Source organism: Pomacea canaliculata, linkage group LG8, assembly GCF_003073045.1.
Source record: "Pomacea canaliculata isolate SZHN2017 linkage group LG8, ASM307304v1, whole genome shotgun sequence".
NCBI classification, from domain to species: domain Eukaryota; kingdom Metazoa; phylum Mollusca; class Gastropoda; order Architaenioglossa; family Ampullariidae; genus Pomacea; species Pomacea canaliculata.
Window position 1 is genome coordinate 29,099,629 of NC_037597.1, and position 22,480 is coordinate 29,122,108.

The 22,480-nt window shown below is 43.6% G+C and overlaps 2 protein-coding genes across 2 annotated transcripts; both read right to left on the reverse strand.

Annotated features, from left to right (window-relative positions):
- Nucleotides 1-1,277: 1,277 nt before the first annotated feature.
- LOC112571152 lies at nucleotides 1,278-8,829 on the reverse strand. Its single transcript, XM_025249967.1, has 4 exons — nucleotides 8,172-8,829; nucleotides 3,994-4,777; nucleotides 3,172-3,495; nucleotides 1,278-2,299 (listed from the first exon to the last, which is right to left on the reverse strand). The coding sequence occupies exons 2-4, from the start codon at nucleotides 4,297-4,299 to the stop codon at nucleotides 1,919-1,921; spliced, it is 1,011 nt and encodes a 336-aa protein (XP_025105752.1). The 5' UTR covers nucleotides 4,300-4,777; nucleotides 8,172-8,829; the 3' UTR covers nucleotides 1,278-1,918.
- Nucleotides 8,830-9,628: 799 nt separating this feature from the next.
- On the reverse strand, nucleotides 9,629-22,411 carry LOC112570988. The gene is made up of 6 exons (XM_025249755.1): nucleotides 20,948-22,411; nucleotides 20,474-20,529; nucleotides 16,889-17,082; nucleotides 15,423-15,562; nucleotides 12,835-13,107; nucleotides 9,629-10,838 (listed from the first exon to the last, which is right to left on the reverse strand). The coding sequence occupies exons 1-6, from the start codon at nucleotides 22,404-22,406 to the stop codon at nucleotides 10,813-10,815; spliced, it is 2,148 nt and encodes a 715-aa protein (XP_025105540.1). The 5' UTR covers nucleotides 22,407-22,411; the 3' UTR covers nucleotides 9,629-10,812.
- Nucleotides 22,412-22,480: the final 69 nt, after the last annotated feature.

A 22,480-nucleotide genomic window follows, 5' to 3' on the forward strand; every position in this document is an offset into this window, starting at 1 on the left:
GGATCAAACTTTTAGTATCCTGCTTTATAGGAAAAATTCCCAGAGTGAGGAATGTTACATCAACAACGATGTCAAGACCTCGACAGATCAGAGAACCGACTAGAGCCTAAAGACGGTATAATGTTCATTTCCAACAGCCTATTGCAGGTGTATTAGCTAGCTGTAGATATAGTACAATGTAACAGCCTCTTGCAGGTGTGATAAAGGTTGCTATTAGCTATATATACAGTACAATGTAACAGCCTATTGCAGGTGTGATAAAGGGGGCTATTCGCTATATATACAGTACAATGTAACAGCCTATTGCAGGTGTGATAAAGGGGGCTATTAGCTATATATATATACAGTACAAAGTAACAGCCTATTGCAGGTGTGATAAAGGGGGCTATTAGCTATATATATATACAGTACAGTGTAACAGCCTATTGCAGGTGTATTAGCTAGGAAATTTTATATTATGCAGACTTGAAACTCAACATCTGCATGTGTAATGCTTGGGTGTTCCTTCCTCAGACCTTTCTTTAAAAAGTGGAAAAAAAAAGAAAGAAAGAAAAAAAAAATCCACTGACCAAGGCATCTTCACAGCCGCGCGGGCCCTGGTACAGAGGACCCCACTGTCTCTCCCACTATTCTAACCCTTCTTGCCAGGCCTGTAATAAGGTGAACTTATCATCATGACCAAGACGGATCGCAATCTTATCCCCCTTGACTGTTTTAAGACGCGTGGGTTGTCCTGCTTGGCTGTAGGATATTAGGAATGCATGATTGTGAGCATGACTTATGCTGTGAAGATTTTCTGTGTGAAAGAGACTGGCAATGCGAGTGATTCCTTGCCTAGACAAGGTGTAGTCGGACTGAAGACGTCCCTCGCTAAGGCTCAGACCGCAGCCCCTGGCGCCAAGCCAGTCCGTTCCTCTTTAGTGTTCCTCTTTAGTATTCCTCTTTGGTATTCCTCTTTAGTGTTCCTCTTTAGTGTTCCAGGAAAGAGGACGGAAGTTCCCAAGGAGAATTTTCCACTAAAATTGTAGCTCTCGTTCGTCGGGTGCGTTGACCTGGGAATCCACAATTATGCTAGCGTGTCGTACGGACGTGCACGTGTGACAGATGAACGTGTATCGCTAGAGCGAGAGAGATTTGTGTTGTCCGTGTAGTTGTAACACAGCAGCAGAGGGAACACACATGGAGATTCGTGGAATTGAACGACGCACCGATGAGAACACACTTTTGTTAGGGAAAAAGCAGGTCTTCCGTTCAGACTGACACGCTCACACAGGTGAATAATTTCAAAGACAGATTTATTTACATTATTTACACATACATCTACTACATGTATATCTATTCTAACCCTCTATCTAGTCTACTAAAACCTAGCACCTAACTCCTTGGATTAGGGAAAGAGGGGGTTGAGTGACGTCAGCCGCTTTTCAGCGGGACCAAAGCACCTACTTCTCTCGTACTCAGGGTGGACAGAACTTTAGTTTACTTAAGGGCTTTTCTCACGCTGCAATGTTTTCAATGTTTGCGCGTGCAAGATTTCCAGGGGGACCAAAGCACCTGAGATGCACGTCTACCGTGCAGCTTCTGTCCTTTGAAATGGTCGCGCCCAGGTAGTAGAAGAACTGCACCTCCTCCTTTTATCCCATATTTCCTATGATAATTTAATGCACAATTTATGGAGCTTAAATTACACTCATTCCCCAGTGAAACATATTCAGCGTAAAACTGAATGATTTTTTTACATACCGCGAGTGAGCGAGTACGCTTAAAGTTAGAACAAACTCCCATCACATAAACTACATACAATCACGATCTTTATTAGATTGTCTTCAGGTAGTATGACAAAATGGACTTGACCTCGACTAGATGAGGTTACAACCGGCACGTGATGCAGAGGTCACCTTGGTACATGACCAAGAAGTTACTGTAGAATGTTCTGGTTGCTGCTGATGTCTTGGCTGGCGTCTCTGGACTGAGGCTTATCTTGTCTGAGTGTGGAGACTTTCTCTCTCTCATCAACACATGGCAATGTCTCACCCTTGTCGTCCAGCTGTATGTTGTTGTCGATACAAGCTGAAGTCAGACCAGCTGTAGAGGGCATCAGCCTGTCTGAAGTACCGACTGATGGACTGTCATCAACAAAGATGGCGTCAGGTTTGTGATGTGAGGTGGCATCAATAGGTGCTGTGTAGCCCCTGGCAACATATGAAGGATCCAAGAAGTCTTCACAACCATCCATTACTCCCATCATACCTGCTGATGTTGCTGAAGAACTGGCATTAGTCTGCTGGGTAGCTGACACCTAAACACCAACGACAACAGCAAAGTGAATAGCCATTTGGTTCTACAATATTTAAGTATCAAAATATTTCTTCATATTTTAATGAGTTTACACATCTTGAATGGAGCACGAGTCCGACACGACTTATGTTTTAATGAGTTCACATGTCTTGAATGGCACATGGGTATGACAAGAATGACTGACATGTTGAGTATCATGTAGACTCGTTTTGTGCCACACGAGACTAGCGCAAGTGTTCTGAAACTTCTTTTCACGGAAATAGAATGTTAATGGGTCACAACTTTAACCTTTGGACATGGGGTTTAGTGTCATGTTGGCCTACGTTGAAACTTTTGATACTTTTACATGTAATGTTGGTCTATCATGACTGTTATTACACTTCATAGTGTCATGTGGTTTTGAATGTTTTGACGCTTTTTTTTTAGGTCGGGGGCAGTAAACATTTGCCTCTTTATTCTTTATATGCTGGTATTAGTATGTGCAGGCTGTCCTTAAACTGTTCCTCATATATTAATACCTTCGCACAAACCAAAGAACAGTATCTGATGACCGTTAAAGACTTACCAGCTAGTACCGGTCGTCTTGAAAAGGAAACAGAGCTAAAAGAATTGCTGTTTGAGTAAGTGTAATCTATTTTAATGCTTGGTATTTAAATAGTTTTTATTTGACACTGTAAAAGAATAATCAAACCCTAAAATAAAAATTTTCTTCTTATTATACTCATGGCAAAATTGTTGTCCTTTACCACAGACCAGCCATTAGTCTCTGCTTTACCTCTCACCCCCCCTCTACAACTAGGCAGGTGAGTAAAGCTAAGCACCCGTGTCCCTCTCACCCCCTCTAGAGCTAGGCAGGTGAGTAAAGCAAAGTACCTGTGTCCCCTGGATAGTGTCAAAGACAGTGCCATAGCCATGCTGTAAGAGGGCAGCCCCAAATGCCTTATAAGCAGTCTGTCCTCTTTGGAGAACAGCTGCCATGACCACGGTCCAGGCGTTGTCTGGCTGACCTTGCGACTGCCGCAGCAGGTGACCTTCCCACTTGGACAGCACCCCGGCCTGCAGCAAGTCTGGCAACAACACGACTGGGTTGACAGCTTGACGGATTTGCATCATGTTGGTCTTGAGGCGGCGGGCGTATTCATGTGGGTCATGCTCTTCATCCTCTTTCTGCTTGTGGGGCTCTGTCAGGGGCGGTACCTGCAGCAGCGCCAGTATAATCATCTGTAACTTTGGTAAAGCTGGGTGTATGTTGTTACTTGCATACAGGGTTATATGGATGGCATGGATAAATCGTGCACCTATTTCTGCTGGAGATGTTGGGAGTGGAGGAATGTTGAGAGGGAGAGCTTGCCGGCCAGAGCGGGTACCCCATTAAGCCACAACTATTACCGTACAATTTATATGTATACTATCTGTACAGCTTAAAACATGGACCCTCGTATATTTGTGTCAATATTTAGAATATTTTATCCACCATTAGGCTCGTTATGGTTTCCTATTTGTTTCTGTAAGTGGCGTAATACTAATCGTGATTCGGGAACTTTCAGCGACACCCTCTTTGCATGGAAACATTGTAGGTCACATGACTTGAGCACTGACTGGACAGCAAGTTCGCAGTAGGTCAGTAGGTCAGAAGACTTGAGCACTCAGTGGACAACATAAAAACATTGTAGGTCAGGTCAGAAGAGGACTCACCTGCCAGTAAGTTTGTAGTAAAAGCTTCTCCTCTTCCAGAAGGAGGTCCACCAGGTGCTGAGCATTGACTGTCTGCAGAGCTCGTAGGAAGGTGGGGAACGCCAGGGGTCCGCGAGAGGGCAGCACGTACAGAAGGTAGCGGGTCACAGCGCGGGATCCCTGCAGCTCCAGATTGAACAGCTGCCGCAGGTCAGCTGAGGTCAGCAGCTGTTCCTGGCTCAGGACTCTAAGTAATGTCCTGGCAGGCACTTCGTCCAAAAGAAAGTCTTCATTTGCCTTAAGTAAGGTTTTGTGTATCGGCAGCATTCCTCTCCGTTCATAAGCGTATCACCTAGTACTTACAGGGTTGGACCTTCAGCGTAGTTCTGAGTATCAGGTGCAGAGAGTTCTATATTATAATCCAGTTCTCTGTCTTGACTAATACCTTAATTCTCTCGCCTAAGACATGTCTAGTGGATGTGTTTGCATTACCACCAGTGTTATGGTTTCACTAAAGTTTGGGTCTGGAAATGTCGCCAGCAGCGTTCTGAGTGGTTACACTTTAATGAGTCCACCATAATGTCTCGTAGTTAGCCTACATAATAGCCCTCATCATGGCCCTGGAATTATAGTTACACCTTCAGGGTGTCCTTCATGTTAGATAAATGCGTCATAGTTACACCTTCAGTTCCGTGCGGTACAGGTAGGTACAGGTACAGGTCTGTGCCTTCATTTCCAACATTCGTCTCGTCTGGCAAACTGGACAACTCCCTTCTCCTCAACTTTGTGACCTGAATGTTAAAAACTGTAAAAAGACAAAAACTGTTATACAAAAACCAATCTTTCTTGTCTGTACAAGGCATAGTCCAGGACAGAAATTCTTGTTTGGCTTACAAATCATTATATACAGATAAACATAACATAAACAGTACACATAGCATAAACAAAATGTCCAAAATGTCGAACACCGGGGATGCGGAGGTGGAGATTCGAGTCCGACTGGCGAAAGGCAGCCAGGCCTTCGTCTCACTCGGGAGCACATGGAAGGCAACAAACATCAGCCGGAAGATCAAGCTGAGAATCTTCAAGTCAAATGTGATCAGCACCCTCCTTTACGGATCACAATCATGGAAGATGACCAAAACCATCAGTAACAAGCTTCCAAAACAGATGCCTCAGGCGCATACTTAACATCTTTTGGCCAAACACCATCACCAACGAAGAACTCCACCGAAGAACTGAAACCAAGTCCATCACCACGCAGGTTCAACGAAGGCGTTGGCGATGGATTGGACATGTGCTCCGCCAGCAGACAGCAGACCTCTCCACAGTCGCCCTACGATGGACTCCAGACGGCCGAAGAAAACGAGGCCGCCCACAGGAAACTTGGAGAAGAACAGTGGAAAGGGAGATGAAGGGAAAGGGCTGGACATGGGGTCACCTGGAGCGGGTTTCAGTCGATTGACATCGGTGGCGGACTCTGGTCGAGGCCTTGTGTGCAACTTGATGCAGGAAGAGGAATAGATAGAGAGATAGATAACGTAAACATGACGTATAAATACAAACACCCAGATTATGACATTTGACACACACGCACACCTACGCCCTCTCACACATACACAGGAACTTCCCTCAGAAAAATGCCAGGTAATACAAGATGACATAGGGCCATGAGTCTTTGTGCCTTTTATTCACGATGGTAATGGCTTCTGGCACCAAGGACCTCTGGTGGGCAGCTTCCCGCGCACGTGGCACTTTGTAGCGCCTGCCAGAAGGCATGAAGGTACAAGTCAGATGTACCAATAATTTTATTGGCCGGGTGGATGACTGGCCAGCCTTGCCTTATCTTTGACATGGGGGTGACCATACCAGGCGGTCTCAACAAGAAACCTGTCAACGGTCTCCAGCAACCCAGCGCTGACGTTGAAGCCGCGGACTTTCCTCAAAAGGTGAAGTCGTGTACTTCGTGTACTTCGTGTACATGATCGTTAAAGGCGAGCCTCCCACCTATGACTGTACCGTTAAACCTAGCAGCACTCTCACATACACAGGGACAGAACTCTCACATACACAGGGACAGAACTCTCACTGTGACAGAACTCTCCCATACACAGGGACAGAACTCTCACACACAGGGACAGAACTCTCACTGTGACAGAACTCTCACATACACAGGGACAGAACTCTCACACACAGGGACAGAACTCTCACTGTGACAGAACTCTCACACACACAGGGACAGCTCTCTGTGACAGAACTCTCACATACACAGGGACAGAACTCTCACATACACAGGGACAGAACTCTCATACACAGGGACAGAACTCTCACTGTGACAGAACTCTCACACACACAGGGGCAGCTCTCTGTGACAGAACTCTCACATACACAGGGACAGAACTCTCACATACACAGGGACAGAACTCTCACATACACAGGGACAGAACTCTCACACACAGGGACAGAACTCTCACTGTGACAGAACTCTCACACACACAGGGACAGAACTCTCACATACACAGGGACAGAACTCTCACACACAGGGACAGAACTCTCACTGTGACAGAACTCTCACATACACAGGACAGAACTCTCACATACACAGGGACAGAACTCTCACATACAAAGGGACAGAACTCTCACATACACAGGACAGAACTCTCACACACAGGGACAGAACTCTCACTGTGACAGAACTCTCACACACACAGGACAGCTCTCTGTGACAGAACTCTCACATACACAGGGACAGAACTCTCACATACACAGGGACAGAACTCTCACTGTGACAGAACTCTCTCACACAGGGACAGAACTCTCACATACAAAGGGACAGAACTCTCCCATACACAGGGACAGAACTCTCACATACACAGGGACAGAACTCTCACACACAGGGACAGAACTCTCACTGTGACAGAACTCTCACACACACAGGGACAGCTCTCTGTGACAGAACTCTCACATACACAGGGACAGAACTCTCTCACTCTGTGACAGAACTCTCTCACTTACAGACTGCCTTACCTCTTCTGCAATGGCACCTCTCTCTCTCTCTCACACATACACAATGAAAGAACTGTCATCCATTATCTGGCTACACCAATGTACTGTAAACGTTACATTATCTGGCTACAGTACTGTACTGTAAACGTCACATTATCTGGCTACAGTACTGTACTGTAAACGTTACATTATCTGGCTACAGTACTGTAAACGTTACATTATCTGGCTACAGTACTGTAAACGTTACATTATCTGGCTACAGTACCGTAAACGTTACATTATCTGGCTACAGTACTGTACTGTAAACATTACATTATCTGGCTACACCAATGTACTGTAAACGTCACATTATCTGGCTACAGTACTGTACTGTAAACGTTACATTATCTGGCTACAGTACTGTACTGTAAACGTTACATTATCTGGCTACAGTACTGTAAACGTTACATTATCTGGCTACAGTACCGTAAACGTTACATTATCTGGCTACAGTACTGTACTGTAAACATTACATTATCTGGCTACACCAATGTACTGTAAACGTTACATTATCTGGCTACAGTACTGTACTGTAAACGTTACATTATCTTGCTACACTAATGTACTGTAAACGTTGCATTATCTGGCTACAGTACTGTACTGTAAACTTTACATTATCTGGCTACAGTACTGTACTGTAAACGTTACATTATCTTGCTACACTAATGTACTGTAAACGTTACATTATCTGGCTACAGTACTGTACTGTAAACTTTACATTATCTGGCTACAGTACTGTACTGTAAACGTTACATTATCTTGCTACACTAATGTACTGTAAACGTTACATTATCTTGCTACAGTACTGTACTGTAAACGTTACATTATCTGGCTACACTAATGTACTGTAAACATTACATTATCTGGCTACACTAATGTAAATGAAATGTCATAGTGTAGCACAGCAGCTAAAATACATTACGGCATCAGGCGAGAGTTACTAGCCCTGTAACATACATGTTTATTACTATCATTATCATAGTTTACGCCTGTTAGCCCTGTAACATACATGTTTATTACTATCATTATCATAGTTTACGCCTGGTAGCCCTGTAACACGTTTCACTGCTTTAAACTCATTATTACATTGTAACAAGATTTTACACGCGACACGATGACGCTCTGCGCACTAACTTGAACGTCGCACCACTCACCTCGAAGCTTTCGCTGGATGTTGTCGAGTGTCGGTGAAGACAGTGTGCAGAGTATGGCGGTGTTTGTGACAGATGACTGACGGCCCGAGTGTCTTCACTACCTTCAGTAGTTCAGACGACACCCGGAGATCACTGAGTCACTTCAAAGAAAAGCTTTCAGTGCATGCGACAAGCGAGCAGGTGTGCACAGACAGCGAAGGTGAGAAGCAAAACAAGTCTCTTCGTCCCTCTTTCCCCTTTCACACCCCGTTCCGCCCACCCGCACAACGCTTGCGCCGCTCACTGACTGACGGCTGTAAACTGTCGGGTGGGTGAAAAGATGATGAGATCACATTGAACGATATGCCATCGAGGCGATCGAGCACACTAAAGAGTTAGGACAGTTTGCTCTTTCTTTGGTGGCTGTTTGAACACGCCATGGCAAGATCTCATTGCTGAGGCCGACACTGACAGTCCCCCACACCCCACCCGTCTACAAACACCCGACTGTCTTCACTCAGAACAGATCGCTCTCTCTCTCTCTGTGCGTGCGTGAATGTGAATGTGAATGTGAGCATATTTGTATGCGTGTTTGTTAGCTAGCAGTTTAATTTCCAAAACAAAACCTCTCCACCCGCACCCCCCAGGGTGAGAGCTGAGGAGCTAAACCCTCCTTGATGGCGCCTGTCACCATGACAGTGAAAATCAGGCGTTGAGGGTTGGTGTCTCGCCTCCTTCCTCCCTCTCTGGACGTGACACTTGTTTGCTGGGCTGACGGTCTGTACTCCGGTTTCCTCCACCGCGCGTGTGCGTACGTGTTGTGTGTTGTGTGTGCAACTACCAACTTTATCCCTGGACTGCTGGCAGACGATGTTTTCCAGTTAACTGCTAAAACAATTAAGCATCAGACGACAAAGCTTCCGGTTTATTCACATTCTTTGTTACGGCTCGCCGAGACTAACAGCGGACACTTCACAAGAGGCTAAGCGTTGATCTTGGCAGACAGACATCCCTCTCCATCTCAAGCAATCGCACTCCCTGAACTGCTTTCTATCTAAACACTTTCAAGACATGTAGATGAGGCCTGTAGAGATTCCTCCCAGCTCCACGTGACCTTGTAAATATATGCATATATCTTCTTAATCATCACCTTGTACAGATCCACCCTTCTTTATGTTTACTACAGTTTTTTTTTCTATAATGCTTAATTACTTCATTTATGTAGTTAATTTCCTCTCTGTAAAGGGCGAGGGCTACATGGAAAATAGCGCTCTGTTGCTATTTTTACCTCTCGTAAATAAAGAATTGTCATTGTCATTGTCACGTCCGTGGTGCAAGTGTGTGTTGTGCGTATGCAACCAACCAAGAAACCAACTAAGCAACCAACCCAAACCAACCCAAACCACCCAACCACCCACCCAACCAAACCAAACCAACCCAACCACACATCCACCCACCCAACCAAACCAAACCAAACCAACCAAAACATGTCATTTTATTGTTTTATCTGATATGGCCACAACATTCGAGGGACTGAGCACAGCTCATACAATATACGAAACAAAATTATTACGTAATCAGTAAAAATAGAAAACAATAGGTCGTGTTCACGTGACGTCATCAGTTGTTACTTCAGCGGCCATGTTGACTCCCCAGCAAAGCACTGGTTACACAAGCTTGCTAGCAACTGTTCAGTTATCGTGGTCGTTTCCGGTATAAAATGATGTAAAAGTAGTGTGTGTGAGGGTATGCATGTGTAAAGTCTCACTGTCTGATGGCCAAAGAACTAATATATGGAGATGTACATGTGATTGTTATAAAATATGCTGCATTGTGTTACCACTATGTATCTATCCCCCATGTAAAATGACTATATGAGTCACTGACATTAAAGATCTCGTACTCGTACACACACGTGCGCACACCTGTGGCTGCCTGTACTTCATTCTAGCTGTAGGTCTGATTTAGTTACCTGTAACCGTGTCGATGTTTTAATGTAAACAGTTGTAGATATACATATACATATATATTACACGCTGCTCAAATTGAGTTGACAACTAAATGTCATTTGCCTGTCTTCAGCATCTTCAGATCTCACCACAGCAACACAGTATGCTACATTACAGCAGCTTAGTATGCTACATCATGGCAGCACATTATGCTACATCATGGCAGCACAGTATGCTACATCACAGCAGCACCATCCTACACCATGGCAGCACACTACATATGCTACATCACAGCAGCACCGTGATACATCATGGCAGCACAGCATGCTACATCACAGCAGCACAGTATGCTACATTATAGCAACACACTACATATGCTACATCACAGCAGCACCGTGCTACATCATGGCAGCACATTATGCTACATCACAGCAGCACCATGCTACATCAAGGCAGCACAGTATGCTACATCACAGCAGCACCATGCTACATCATGGCAGCACAGTATGCTACATCACAGCAGCACCATGCTACATCAAGGCAGCACAGTATGCTACATCACAGCAGCACCATGCTACATCATGGCAGCACAATATGCTACATCAGCAGCACCATGCTACATCACAGCAGCACAGCATGCTACATCACAGCAGTGCAGAGATCTGTATGGTGGTCAGGGTCAATAACCGGAGAGGGTGAGCTGTTGATATCCGCTAACTGTGTTCACAAGACTGTGTTGCTGAAATGAAAGCAGCAAAGTGTGTCACATTATTGTCATCATACTCGTCTTCTTACTACTTGTTTCCAGACACATCAATTCAATATCCTCTCTCTCATTATCTCTCGTTCTCTCTCTGAATGGTTCTAGGATAGCAAAGAAATTAAAATAATAAATGCATACAAATACCTTGGAATAATCCTCTCAACTCGCTGTATATAAATATTTACACAAGCTCTAGAAGATTTATCATTAAAAGCCCCTAAAGTGTTAGGAATACCAAAGGTTGTGTTTAGGCTAAATAATTGCTCCCTTTCTCTCTCTTTTTTTATTTTTATAAAAAAGACTGATAGTCGAATCAATCCAATATTGTACGCCTCAGAAACCTGCATGGGCTCTTTAGGCAATACAGAGGTAACTGGTAGAGTACACACTTTGGGCATAAAAATGTTAGGGGTACTTCTAAAGACACCTAATGCAGTGGTGTATGGTGAATGTGGAGCTTCCTGTTATTTGTAAACTTCCATGTCAGATTACACAATTTTGGTTGAATGTCGTTAAATTGTCGGCCAGCTTTGCAGGGTTTGACCGATCCAGCCCCACTTCCGCTTGACTGGCAGGTTTTTGGTTGGTTCTCTCCTACAGGTCTGTATTGGAGATCTTCTCGGGCCATCTGATGTTGAGGATGTGGCGCAGACATCTGTTGGCCAATGTCTGAATCTTGTTGGTGATGGTTTGTCACTCGCCATGTCTCACATCCATATAGAAGGACTGACTTTACATTTGTGTTAAAGATGCGGATCTTGGTGTGTAGAGATAAAGCCTTGGAGTTCCAGATAGGTCTTAGGGTGTGGAATGCAAGCCTGGCTTTGTTTATTCGGCTTCTGACATCATCTGTACCTCCGTCTTTGCTGCTGACTATGCTGCCAAGGTAGGTGAAACGGTCAGACTCTGTAATACATTCTCCATGTAGTTGGAGTGGGGCTTCTTTCTTGTTGTTGACCCGCATTACCTCCGTCTTCTTGATGTTGATGGTTAGGCCAGTCATTGCTGCTTCTTCTGCGAGCCGAGTGAGCTTTGTCTGTGCGTGTTGCTGCTTGTGGGACAACAGGCTGATGTCATCCGCAAAGTCCTGAAGTTGCCTGGCGAAGGTCCGCTGAACGCCCAGAAGGACCTCAGCTTTATCTTCATGGTTGCCACAAGCAGGTGGTGGTCTGTGGATGCATCTGCGCCTCCCTTACCCTGACATCCAGCAGACTGATGTCTGTTACATTGACATTTAAACTGCTGGACTCACAAGTCAAGCTGATTATCCACATACGTGAAAGTCCAATTTATTTGAGGTGGGATTTTAATTTAGCCAGATAATGCAATTTATATTGTGTTGTATAGTACAGATCTACCAGAAAGCGATGCACTGCATTTGAAAATATACAGTATTTATATTTTCCGGGTGGGTTAATTTAAACTTGATCGTTGTAGCTTTTTCTCGGATCTCCTGTGGGAACTTCCCAAGCTCCCCATATGTCAACCTTGAGAGGATGGCTTTATTGAATTTAAAATTATTTTGATGAATTGCAATTGCAGGTCGCTAGCCAGCCTAGTCATAGAAGGGCTCCGCACTTCACAAACATAGACAAGAATAAGGACAATCATTCCATCAAAGAATTGGATTTACAGGTTATGAGGTAACATCATTTCGAGACAGCTTCTCGCAAGTGCAAACACAAATCCATCAGCTTTGTCATATTTTCTTCTGTACAACATTGAATTATTATGGTAATTAAAATAACTTCCGCTTTTTGACCAGCAGAAGTAAACGTAGGTAAATTCCATATCTTGCCTCTGGAAAAAAACAGCTATCTTCCTCTTGCTGATATATCAAGATGTTGTACTGGGTAATATGGCTTTCAGAATCTTGTACTCAGCAATCAGATATTAGGATACTGTATTCAGGTTTACAGAGTACCGATGCCATCAAGTTGGTCTTTCGACAAGATGAAACCCGTCAACTCACTGATTGGATCGAGGTACAGGTGAGATGCTCCGTATGACGTCACCAGGGAACTGGCGCGACGAATGAAGCTAAGCTGAGCTCGGGACACCCCGTTGGGACCGGAAGTAAGGCCTTTGTTCATGGACACGGTACCGGAAGTCAGGTTGTCTGTCCTTGTCGTGGACATGGGACTGTCTGAATGTGAACGTGACACCCACAGAGACTTGGTGGTGGAAGGCCGAGAGGGCCTGCTGGTGTTTGTTTGGGAAGATTGGTAACTGCTCCGTTGTTTACCTGCACATAGATAATGGGTAATCGTTCCTGCATGTAGACATTTGGATCACAGACGGCGCTAGGGGGATGTGGGACCTTGGGCAACTAGAGCTGCGGGGCCCTTGGAAGCCGGTACAACATAGGCACTTGTTAGCGCGGGGCCCCCATCAGGCGCGGGGCCTTGACCGGTCGCCCCTGCTCTCTGCCCCCCCCCCCCAACATCCCCTAACGTCCGCTCTGACATCTGCAAACAAGTAAATGTTTGTCGGCAATTGACACTGAGCCTCAAATACTTTTTCTTGTGTGCGTGTGACACTGACTCGTCACTGGCAAGGTGCGTGTGAGATGAGAGCAAGATTTATGTACAAATTTATGTACGAACGAAATTTATTACTACGTTTGAGTTAACACAGGTGTGGGTGTGCGCGAGCGAGCAATGATAAGAAGATTTATTGTATGTACAAATGTAATTTATCAGTATGAGTTAATAGAGGTGTGTGTGTGCGTGCGCGCTCGCGAGGAGAGAGACCACATCCCACATCAAGGTGTCCAGAAACAATGTTACACACTCTGCTGACAATAACACCAACCATAATGATACACGCAATGGTCAATAATACTAAATGCTAATCTCCGATTTGTAACTTAAGGATAAACGCTTTGCGGTGAATAACACTAAATAATAATAAGTTCTAGATGTAGCTCACTCGCTCCCTACAAAAGCACAGATGCAGCAGACAGCATAAAGCACTCAAGACAAGGGACACGCCGACAACAATCAACTGCTCAGTCACACTAAGCAAAGAGATCTCCGACAATTTAATTGTACCCCTGTATGTGTCCACCTGATGTCCTGTAATACATACTCCCCTGATCCCCCAGTGAAAGTTAATTTGACATACCCAGACATGCAGCCACCCGAGAGGTAGATTGCCGGCAGAGCATGACGGCTATAGGCTAGCACCCAGACATCAGTCAGGCATCCCTTGCCGGCACCTCGTGGTTGGGGGGGATCACATGGATAGACTAGCAGCTGACAGGCCGCCATCTTGTCTATTGTGGGCGACAGTCAGCAGGTCCTGTACAGGACGACCAGTCCAGTCTTTGACTTCGTACGTCACTTCTTCCTCTGACCACCGCAGTGTCCACTACCCTCCAGGGTACCTTGAAGAACAGTCTTCTGCAGGGTGTCATGCCGGGTCACGTGGCCTACGAAGACCAGCTGGCGTCGCTTGACTGTTGAGAGTAGAGGTTCCTGGTGTCCTGAGTGTTGCCGTCTTGTTTCGTACAAAGTCGTTGGTTCCATGTTTTCTGTATGAGATCCGGAGCAGACTCCTCAGGCACTTGGTCTCGACTACCTGGATTCTCTACGGCGAGCGGAGTCCACGTGTCACATCTGTAGAGCCGGATCAGCAGTATCAGGGATTTCTACACCTTGTACTTGGTAATGAGCCAGATCTTATGGCTATGCCAGATCCTCTCTAGTCTAGCCATGGCTGCTGTTCTGTTGCCATCTTGGTGCTGATTTGTGGCGTGGAGCTGCCGTCCTTGGGCTCCCAAGTACTTGAAGCTGCTGACTGCTTGGAACTATACCCCGTTCATAGAGAGCTCTGCTTTGCCACTGCCATTGATTATAATTGCTGTCAGTGCATTGAACTGTCTGTCAGTCTGTAGGTAAGGTCTTGCAGTTCTTTTTAGTGCCTCATGACAGATTTATGTCGCCTGCAAAGTCCTCTTTGGTTGTTCAGCATTTCTGTACTTGTTGAGCTCTTGTACAACGCTTCGACGACTTGCATGAGGCCTTCTTCGATTTAGAAATTTCGCATCACATGCCATAGCCCCTCGTGCCAGACTCTGTCAAATGCCTTTTTAAAGTCAATGAAGTTGTGGGAGCGGATCCGCTGATTCTGAAGATGCTTTTCTATGAGAATGCGACAGTTGAAGATCTGCTCAAGTGTGCTGCTACGTGGTCGGAAGCCAGCCTGTTCTTCTACTAGCATCTGTTCTCCGTTGATGCTCATGAGATTCTGTATGTCCTTCAGCATGACTTGGGTTGCTGATAAGGCTTATGGTTCTGTAGTTCTGGCACTGTTTGCTGTTTCCTTTTTTGGGGAGGGGTATGATTAGTGACTGCGTCCATTCTTTGGGCCATTCCTTGCGTTCCCAGACTCTTTGGCACAGGACAGTCAGGGCCTTTGTAGTTTCTTCCCACCCTGTTTGAACAACTCGGCTCAACGCCTGGAGGAAAATCGCCAGACCCAGACATGTACCCACCTGAATAATAGATTGCTGGCAGAGCATGATGGCTAATGGCTAGCACCTTGAAATGTACTCACCTGAATGATAGATCGCTGGCAGAGCCTGATGGCTAACATGATGACTATAGGCTAGCACCAGGCTGCGCTGCACCTTCATGTGGTGCTCTTGCTGCCATTCCCTTAGCAGAAGCCGAGGAGATAACTCTTTGCTTGTCTCACTTTTAAAGACACACACGCACACAGACTCATTAGTGTAAAGAAGAGGAGGTAAAGAAACAAGTACACACTTTGCTTTTCAAAGGCTATGAGTCGCAGACACAAAATCACAGACAAATTATTGCAAGTGATGATTTATGACCCCTCCCTCCAAAGAAAAAAACCCACAAAGATAAATTATGTGATGACTTTTCTGTATTACACGTTTATCCTTGCTTTCTGACTTAATGCATATGCATGTAACCCTAACCCAGACACAAACACATACAATGTACATACATACACATGTACTATTACAAACTACTGCAATCCAACTAGTGTACATGCACAGTGTGTACACTTACCCATGTAGTCTTACTCGCAAAGTGCTCCCATCTTAATCTACCACCTAAATATATACAATATACACAAACCCATGAATTGTGGCTCACTGCCTATCCAAGTCTTTGTAGAGGTATAATCCATGCTCTCTTACTCATAAACTACCCTGGGTGGATATATTTGTAGACATATTGGTACCATGCACACAGTAGGGGAGGCCATTTACCTTCATCTTGCCCTAAACACACAACACCTTCATGGTCTTCAGTATAAATATAGTCACTGGCTGATACCAAACGCAGTAGTCATGTTGCCAGGCCCTAATCCTAACCTTTACACAAAATACACTAATAACCCTTACACAGAGGTGTCAGGTCCTAATCATATTATTAATCTTTACACAAAATTCATTAGTAATGATATCAGACCCTAACCATAACCCTAACCCTTACACAGAGGTGTCAGGTCCTAATCATATTATTAATCTTTACACAAAATTCATTATTAGTGATATCAGGCCATAACCATAACTCTAACCCTTACACAGTATACACTAATAATGCTGTCAGACCCTAACCATAACCCTAACCCTTACACAGAGGTGTCAGGCCCTAATCATATTACCTATCTTTACACAAACTACAGTAGCTATGCTGTCACTCCTAACCTCCAACCCTGGTAATCAACTTGCACTAGTCCAAAACTGAATAGACACATATGAGACAGGGTTTGTGTATACCTGTATGTCTGTACTGATAGTTTGACATACCTACAAACAACCCCTCCATACAAACACCCACACTCACACAGGACGCCCATATTAGCTTGATTTTAGTATGAAGCTAAAGAATTTCTTGGATACTCTTTACTTGCATTAATAATTATTACAGACAAGAAGGGATTGGAGAGACTCACTTTCCTATCCTCACCTGTTCCCTTTACTTCTTACTAACCGATATTTTAGTGTGCACTCACTCGTACACTCTAAAATATCTTTGTGCCCTCACCTGTGATTTTCAATTCTAGACGGAGGACGCACCCTGGTGTCCCCCCTGTGCTTGGGCGAAGCTGGTGTCGTTGAAGGATCTGGACAAAGATCTGCACTGTCCTCCTCCATGTCTTTGTCAATGTCCTCCTCCACCTCACTCCGTCGTCTCTGTAGATTCCAGCCGTTGCAGCGGAGTTGTTTTCTCTTGTCCAGCTGTTTGAAGAATATACTACTGCTACTAAAGCGCAAGATGGTTTTTAACATCATGTACCAAGTTCTTTTACTCTGGTAAAAAAAGGAAACTCGCCAAATGTGAAAACACACTTAAAATTTCTCTCTTTGAGAAATACCTACAGCAATCGGTCTACACTGACTTTTCTTTTCTTCCCCATACCTTTATCTTTGCATTCCTTCATGTTCCTGACATAGTTAACTGTGCAATAAGTGCATGCTTAACATAAGAATGTGAGCGTGTTTGCTATGCGTGCAGGTGAGCGCACATTTGCTACCTGTTCACGTAAATCTGTGTTTATGCTACTTGATTAAGACATTCATTTATATCAAAATGGCTGAGCATCGCAGCAATTGCGCTATAGCAGTCCTATTATTACTGAAGTCCTATTATTACTGTATCCAACTGCATTATACCAGTCCTATAATTACTGTATACCATGCTTTACCAGTCCTATTATTACTGTATAGCATTCTATACCAGTCCTATAATTACCGTATACCATGCTATACCAGTCCTATAATTACTGTATACCAGTCCTATTACTACTGTATACCAATCTATACCAGTCATATAATTACTGTATACCATGCTATACAAGTCCTATTATTACTGTATACTATGCTATACCAGTCCTATAATTACTGTATACTATGCTTTACCAGTCCTATTACTACTGTATACCATGCTATACCAGTCCTATAATTACTGTATACCATGCTATACCAGTCCTATAATTACTGTATACCATGCTATACCAGTCCTATAATTACTGTATACCATGCTATACCAGTCCTATTACTATACCATGCTATTACCAGTCCTATTATTACTGTATACCATTCTATACGTCCTATAATTACTGTATACCAGTCCTATTACTGTATACCAGTCCTATAGTATACCATACCAGTCCTATATTACTGTATAATGCTATACGTCCTATTACTACTGTATACCATGCTATACCAGTCCTATTACTGTATACCATGCTATACCAGTCCTATAATTACTGTATACCATGCTATACCAGTCCTATAATTACTGTATACCATGCTTTACCAGTCCTATTACTACTGTATACCATGCTATACCAGTCCTATAATTACTGTATACCATGCTATACCAGTCCTATTACTACTGTATACCATGCTATACCAGTCCTATTATTACTGTATACCATGCTATACCAGTCCTATTATACTGTATACCATGCTATACAGTCCTATAATTACTGTATACCATGCTATACCAGTCCTATAATACTGTATACCATGCTATACAGTCCTATTATTACTGTATACATGCTATACCAGTCCTATTATTACTGTATACCATCTATACAGTCCTATAATTACTGTATACCATGCTATACCAGTCCTATAATTACTGTATAATACCAATACCAGTCCTATTACTACTGTATACCATGCTATACCAGTCTTATTACTACTGTATACCTGTCCTATTACTACAGTATACCATATACCAGTCCTACAATTACTGTATACCAGTCCTATAATTACTACTCTATACCATTCTATACCTGTCCTATTACTACTGTATACCATGCTTTATCAGTCCTATTACTACTGTATACCATTCTATACCAGTCCTATAATTACTGTATACCATGCTATACCAGTCCTATAATTACTGTATACCATGCTATACCAGTCCTATAATTACTGTATACTATGCTATACCAGTCCTATTACTACTGTATACCATGCTATACCTGTCCTATTATTACTGTATACCATGCTATACCAGTCCTATAATTACTGTATACCATGCTATACAAGTCCTATAATTACTGTATACCATGCTATACCAGTCCTATAATTACTGTATACCATGCTATACCAGTCCTATAATTACTGTATACCATGCTTTACCAGTCCTATTACTACTGTATACCATGCTATACCTGTCCTATTACTACTGTATACCATGCTATACCAGTCCTATTACTACTGTATACCAATCTATACCAGTCATATAATTACTCTATACCATGCTTTACCAGTCCTATTACTACTGTATACCAGGCTATACCAGTCCTATAATTACTGTAAACCATGCTTTTACCAGTCCTATTACTACTATATACCATGCTATACCAGTCCTATTATTACTGTATACCATGCTATACCAGTCCTATTACTACTGTATACCATGCTATACCAGTCTTATTACTACTGTATACCTGTCCTATTACTACTGTATACCATGCATTACCAGTCCCATTATTACTGTAAACCAGTCATATAATTACTGTATACCATGCTTTACCCGTCCTATTACTACTTTATACTATGCTATACCAGTCCTATAATTACTGTATACCATGATTTTACCAGTCCTATTACTACTATATACCATGCTATACCAGTCATATAATTACTGTATACCATGCTTTACCAGTCCTATTACTACTGTATACCATGCTATACCAGTCCTATTACTACTCTATACCATTCTATACCTGTCCTATTACTACTGTATACCATGCTTTATCAGTCCTACAATTACTGTATACCATTCTATACCAGTTCTATTATTACTGTATACCATGCTATACCAGTCCTATAATTACTGTATACTATGCTATACCAGTCCTATTACTACTCTATACCATTCTATACCAGTCCTATTACTACTCTATACCATGCTATACCAGTCCTATTACTACTGTATACCATGCTATACCAGTCCTATTACTACTGTATACCATGCTATACCAGTCCTATTATTACTGTATACCATGCTTTATCAGTCCTTTTACTACTGTATACCATGCTATACCAGTCCTATAATTACTGTATACCATGCTATACCAGTCCTATTACTACTGTATACCTGTCCTATTTGTACTGTATATCAGTCCTATAATTACTGTTTACCAGTCCTCTAATTACTATGTACCATGCTATGCCAGTTCTATTACTACTGTATATCAGGCTATACCAGTCCTATAATTACTGTATACCAGTGCTATAATTACTATATACCATGCTTTACCAGTCCTATTACCACTGTATACCAAATTTGCTTTAGCAGGCTTATTATTACTGTATACAATATTAACTGCACCATCTCCTATTTATAATCCATACGAACAGCGAACGTGCCGAACAGATGTTCTATTCTATTCTATTCATACTTTGGTCAGAGTGTGTTGGGCCCTCCCATAGCAGACCAACAATAAAATTTACTGAGAGAAGTGAGTTCTACCCTAACCCTGGAAGTCAAATAATAAAAATTTACTGAGAGAAATGCTAAGTACGTTATAAAAATTGTCGTGTACAATAAATGATCTGTTCACCTACCTGCTGACTTTTATAAAAACAAGAAATCTGTTTTAGTCACCTTTTTGGGGATCGGTGATGGCCTGCTTTTCTTTCCCTCAGTTTTAAATCTTGTATCTGAAACCATGATTCTGAATGTCAGACATCGTAAATTCAGAAATAAATTATTCACTTAGTGTCGGCGGGAGTAAATAGACTAAATAAATATAGTGACATGTTTCTGGCAAGGTGAGTTTGGTAAAGTAATGCATTCTTGTAGTCTATAGAAGGAATGTTGTGAATGACTCTAGCGTATTACCTGAGAAACGTACACTTACAAACATCTCGTTACCTAAGAAACCTAGATTGACACATCTCATAACCTGACATATCTCATTAATAATAAGGTTAATTTATATAGCACTTTATAGCACCATCAAAGGCAGGCTGACATATATCTCATTACTTGACTGAATCTCATTACCTGGCATGTTTCATTACCGGACCGACATCTCACTACCTGAGATGTGTCATTAACTGCAGAAACAGAGCTCACCCTTATGATGCTTACTGCCGCCCACGAGGAGCAGAGAACGAAACAGTTTCAGGTCGTGGGCGAGGGTGTTGGTCATGTGCGCGCGCCTGACCTGTTGGAGAGCCCGGATGGAGCGACGTTCGCTCTCAAACCTCTGGACGCTAGCTTGAACCTCGAGTATCACGTGACTGGTGCGGGGTCGGCGGGATCTGGGCTCTTTACCTGTAGTCGTGTCCTCAAGTCCTTTGTCCTCACAAACTTTGCGGACATCTTTTGTCTCGCGCGTCCCTCCTGAAGGCGACATGTTCACGGCATTGCCAGCCAGGTCACTGTTGGCATCGGTGTTGTCGTTGTCGCTCAAGTTGTTGAGATCACCCATGTCATGACCTTCCTTGCTCCGCTTACGTCCAGTACTTGTCCCACCCTGTGCGCTATTTTCATTGGTGCCTTCATGTCGGGTGTCCTTTCTTCCTTTGCTGGCCCCGTTAGTTGCATTCCCGGTACTACTTGCGCCGCTGAAGGGCGTGCAGGTAGCACTGAGGTGTTGGCCAGTCACGTGGTCAATCCGGGGCTCGTCCTCCCGCTCGTCTGGCTGTCGAGGTTCTGTTGTCGCTTGTTTGTGTCCCTCATCCTGCCAAGGTTTTTGCTGACGTTTCGTGACACCTTGTGACTCGTCCAACCCAGTGGCAGTACTAGTTGGAATCATGTCTCGGTCTGTAGTTGCTGTCTGTCTTGGCCTCCGTCCACTAGCTACTCTAGCCTTCCTTTGAGAAACTTTTCTTCCTTTGCCGTCGCTTGGCTTGGTTGTCTCCTCTTCCTTTGCTGTAACCATCGGGAGTCTCGATGGCAGCTGACGATTCTTGGCAATGGTGTCTTTTGACTGGCTACACTTCCTGTCACTTGCAGCTGTGCCATCTGATCCACTACATTTCGTGTCATTAGTAGCTGTGTCAGCAGAATCTGTGGTTGTGTCCTCTTTAGGAGAGTGTGTGTCAACTGCCTTCTCGTGCTTTGCATATTCGTATCGACCTGTAGATATAGATGCTAACTCAACTGTTTGTTCATCTGGTGTGTCATGGGCTTGTGTCGCTCCAGTTCCATGTTCCCAGTGTAGTTTGTCTTGTAGCCGAGGGGCTGATGTGTCCTTCATTTTATTAGAGACCGCATCATGCAGCTGACTTTCTGTGGTTTCAGGTTTCTTTAGGCTTTGATCGAAATCCAAGTCATGAGAATCACAGGGAGCTTTATTCGTCAAATCATTTGTGACATTGCTATCGACAGACGTGAGTGAGTCACGCTCTTCATCGCAGGCAGCCTCTCTCTCTCTGTCTGCTGAAAGTGTACCTTCAGTAACTGGCATGTCTGTAGTCTCAGTAACTGTCATGTCTGTAGTCTGAGTAACTGGCATGTCTCTAGTCTCAGTAACTGTCATGTCTGTAGTCTGAGTAACTGTCATGTCTCTAGTCTTAGTAACTGTCATGTCTCTAGTCTATGTCTGTCGAGTAAACTGTCATAGTAGTAACTGTCAGTAACTGTCATGTCTTTCTAGTCTGA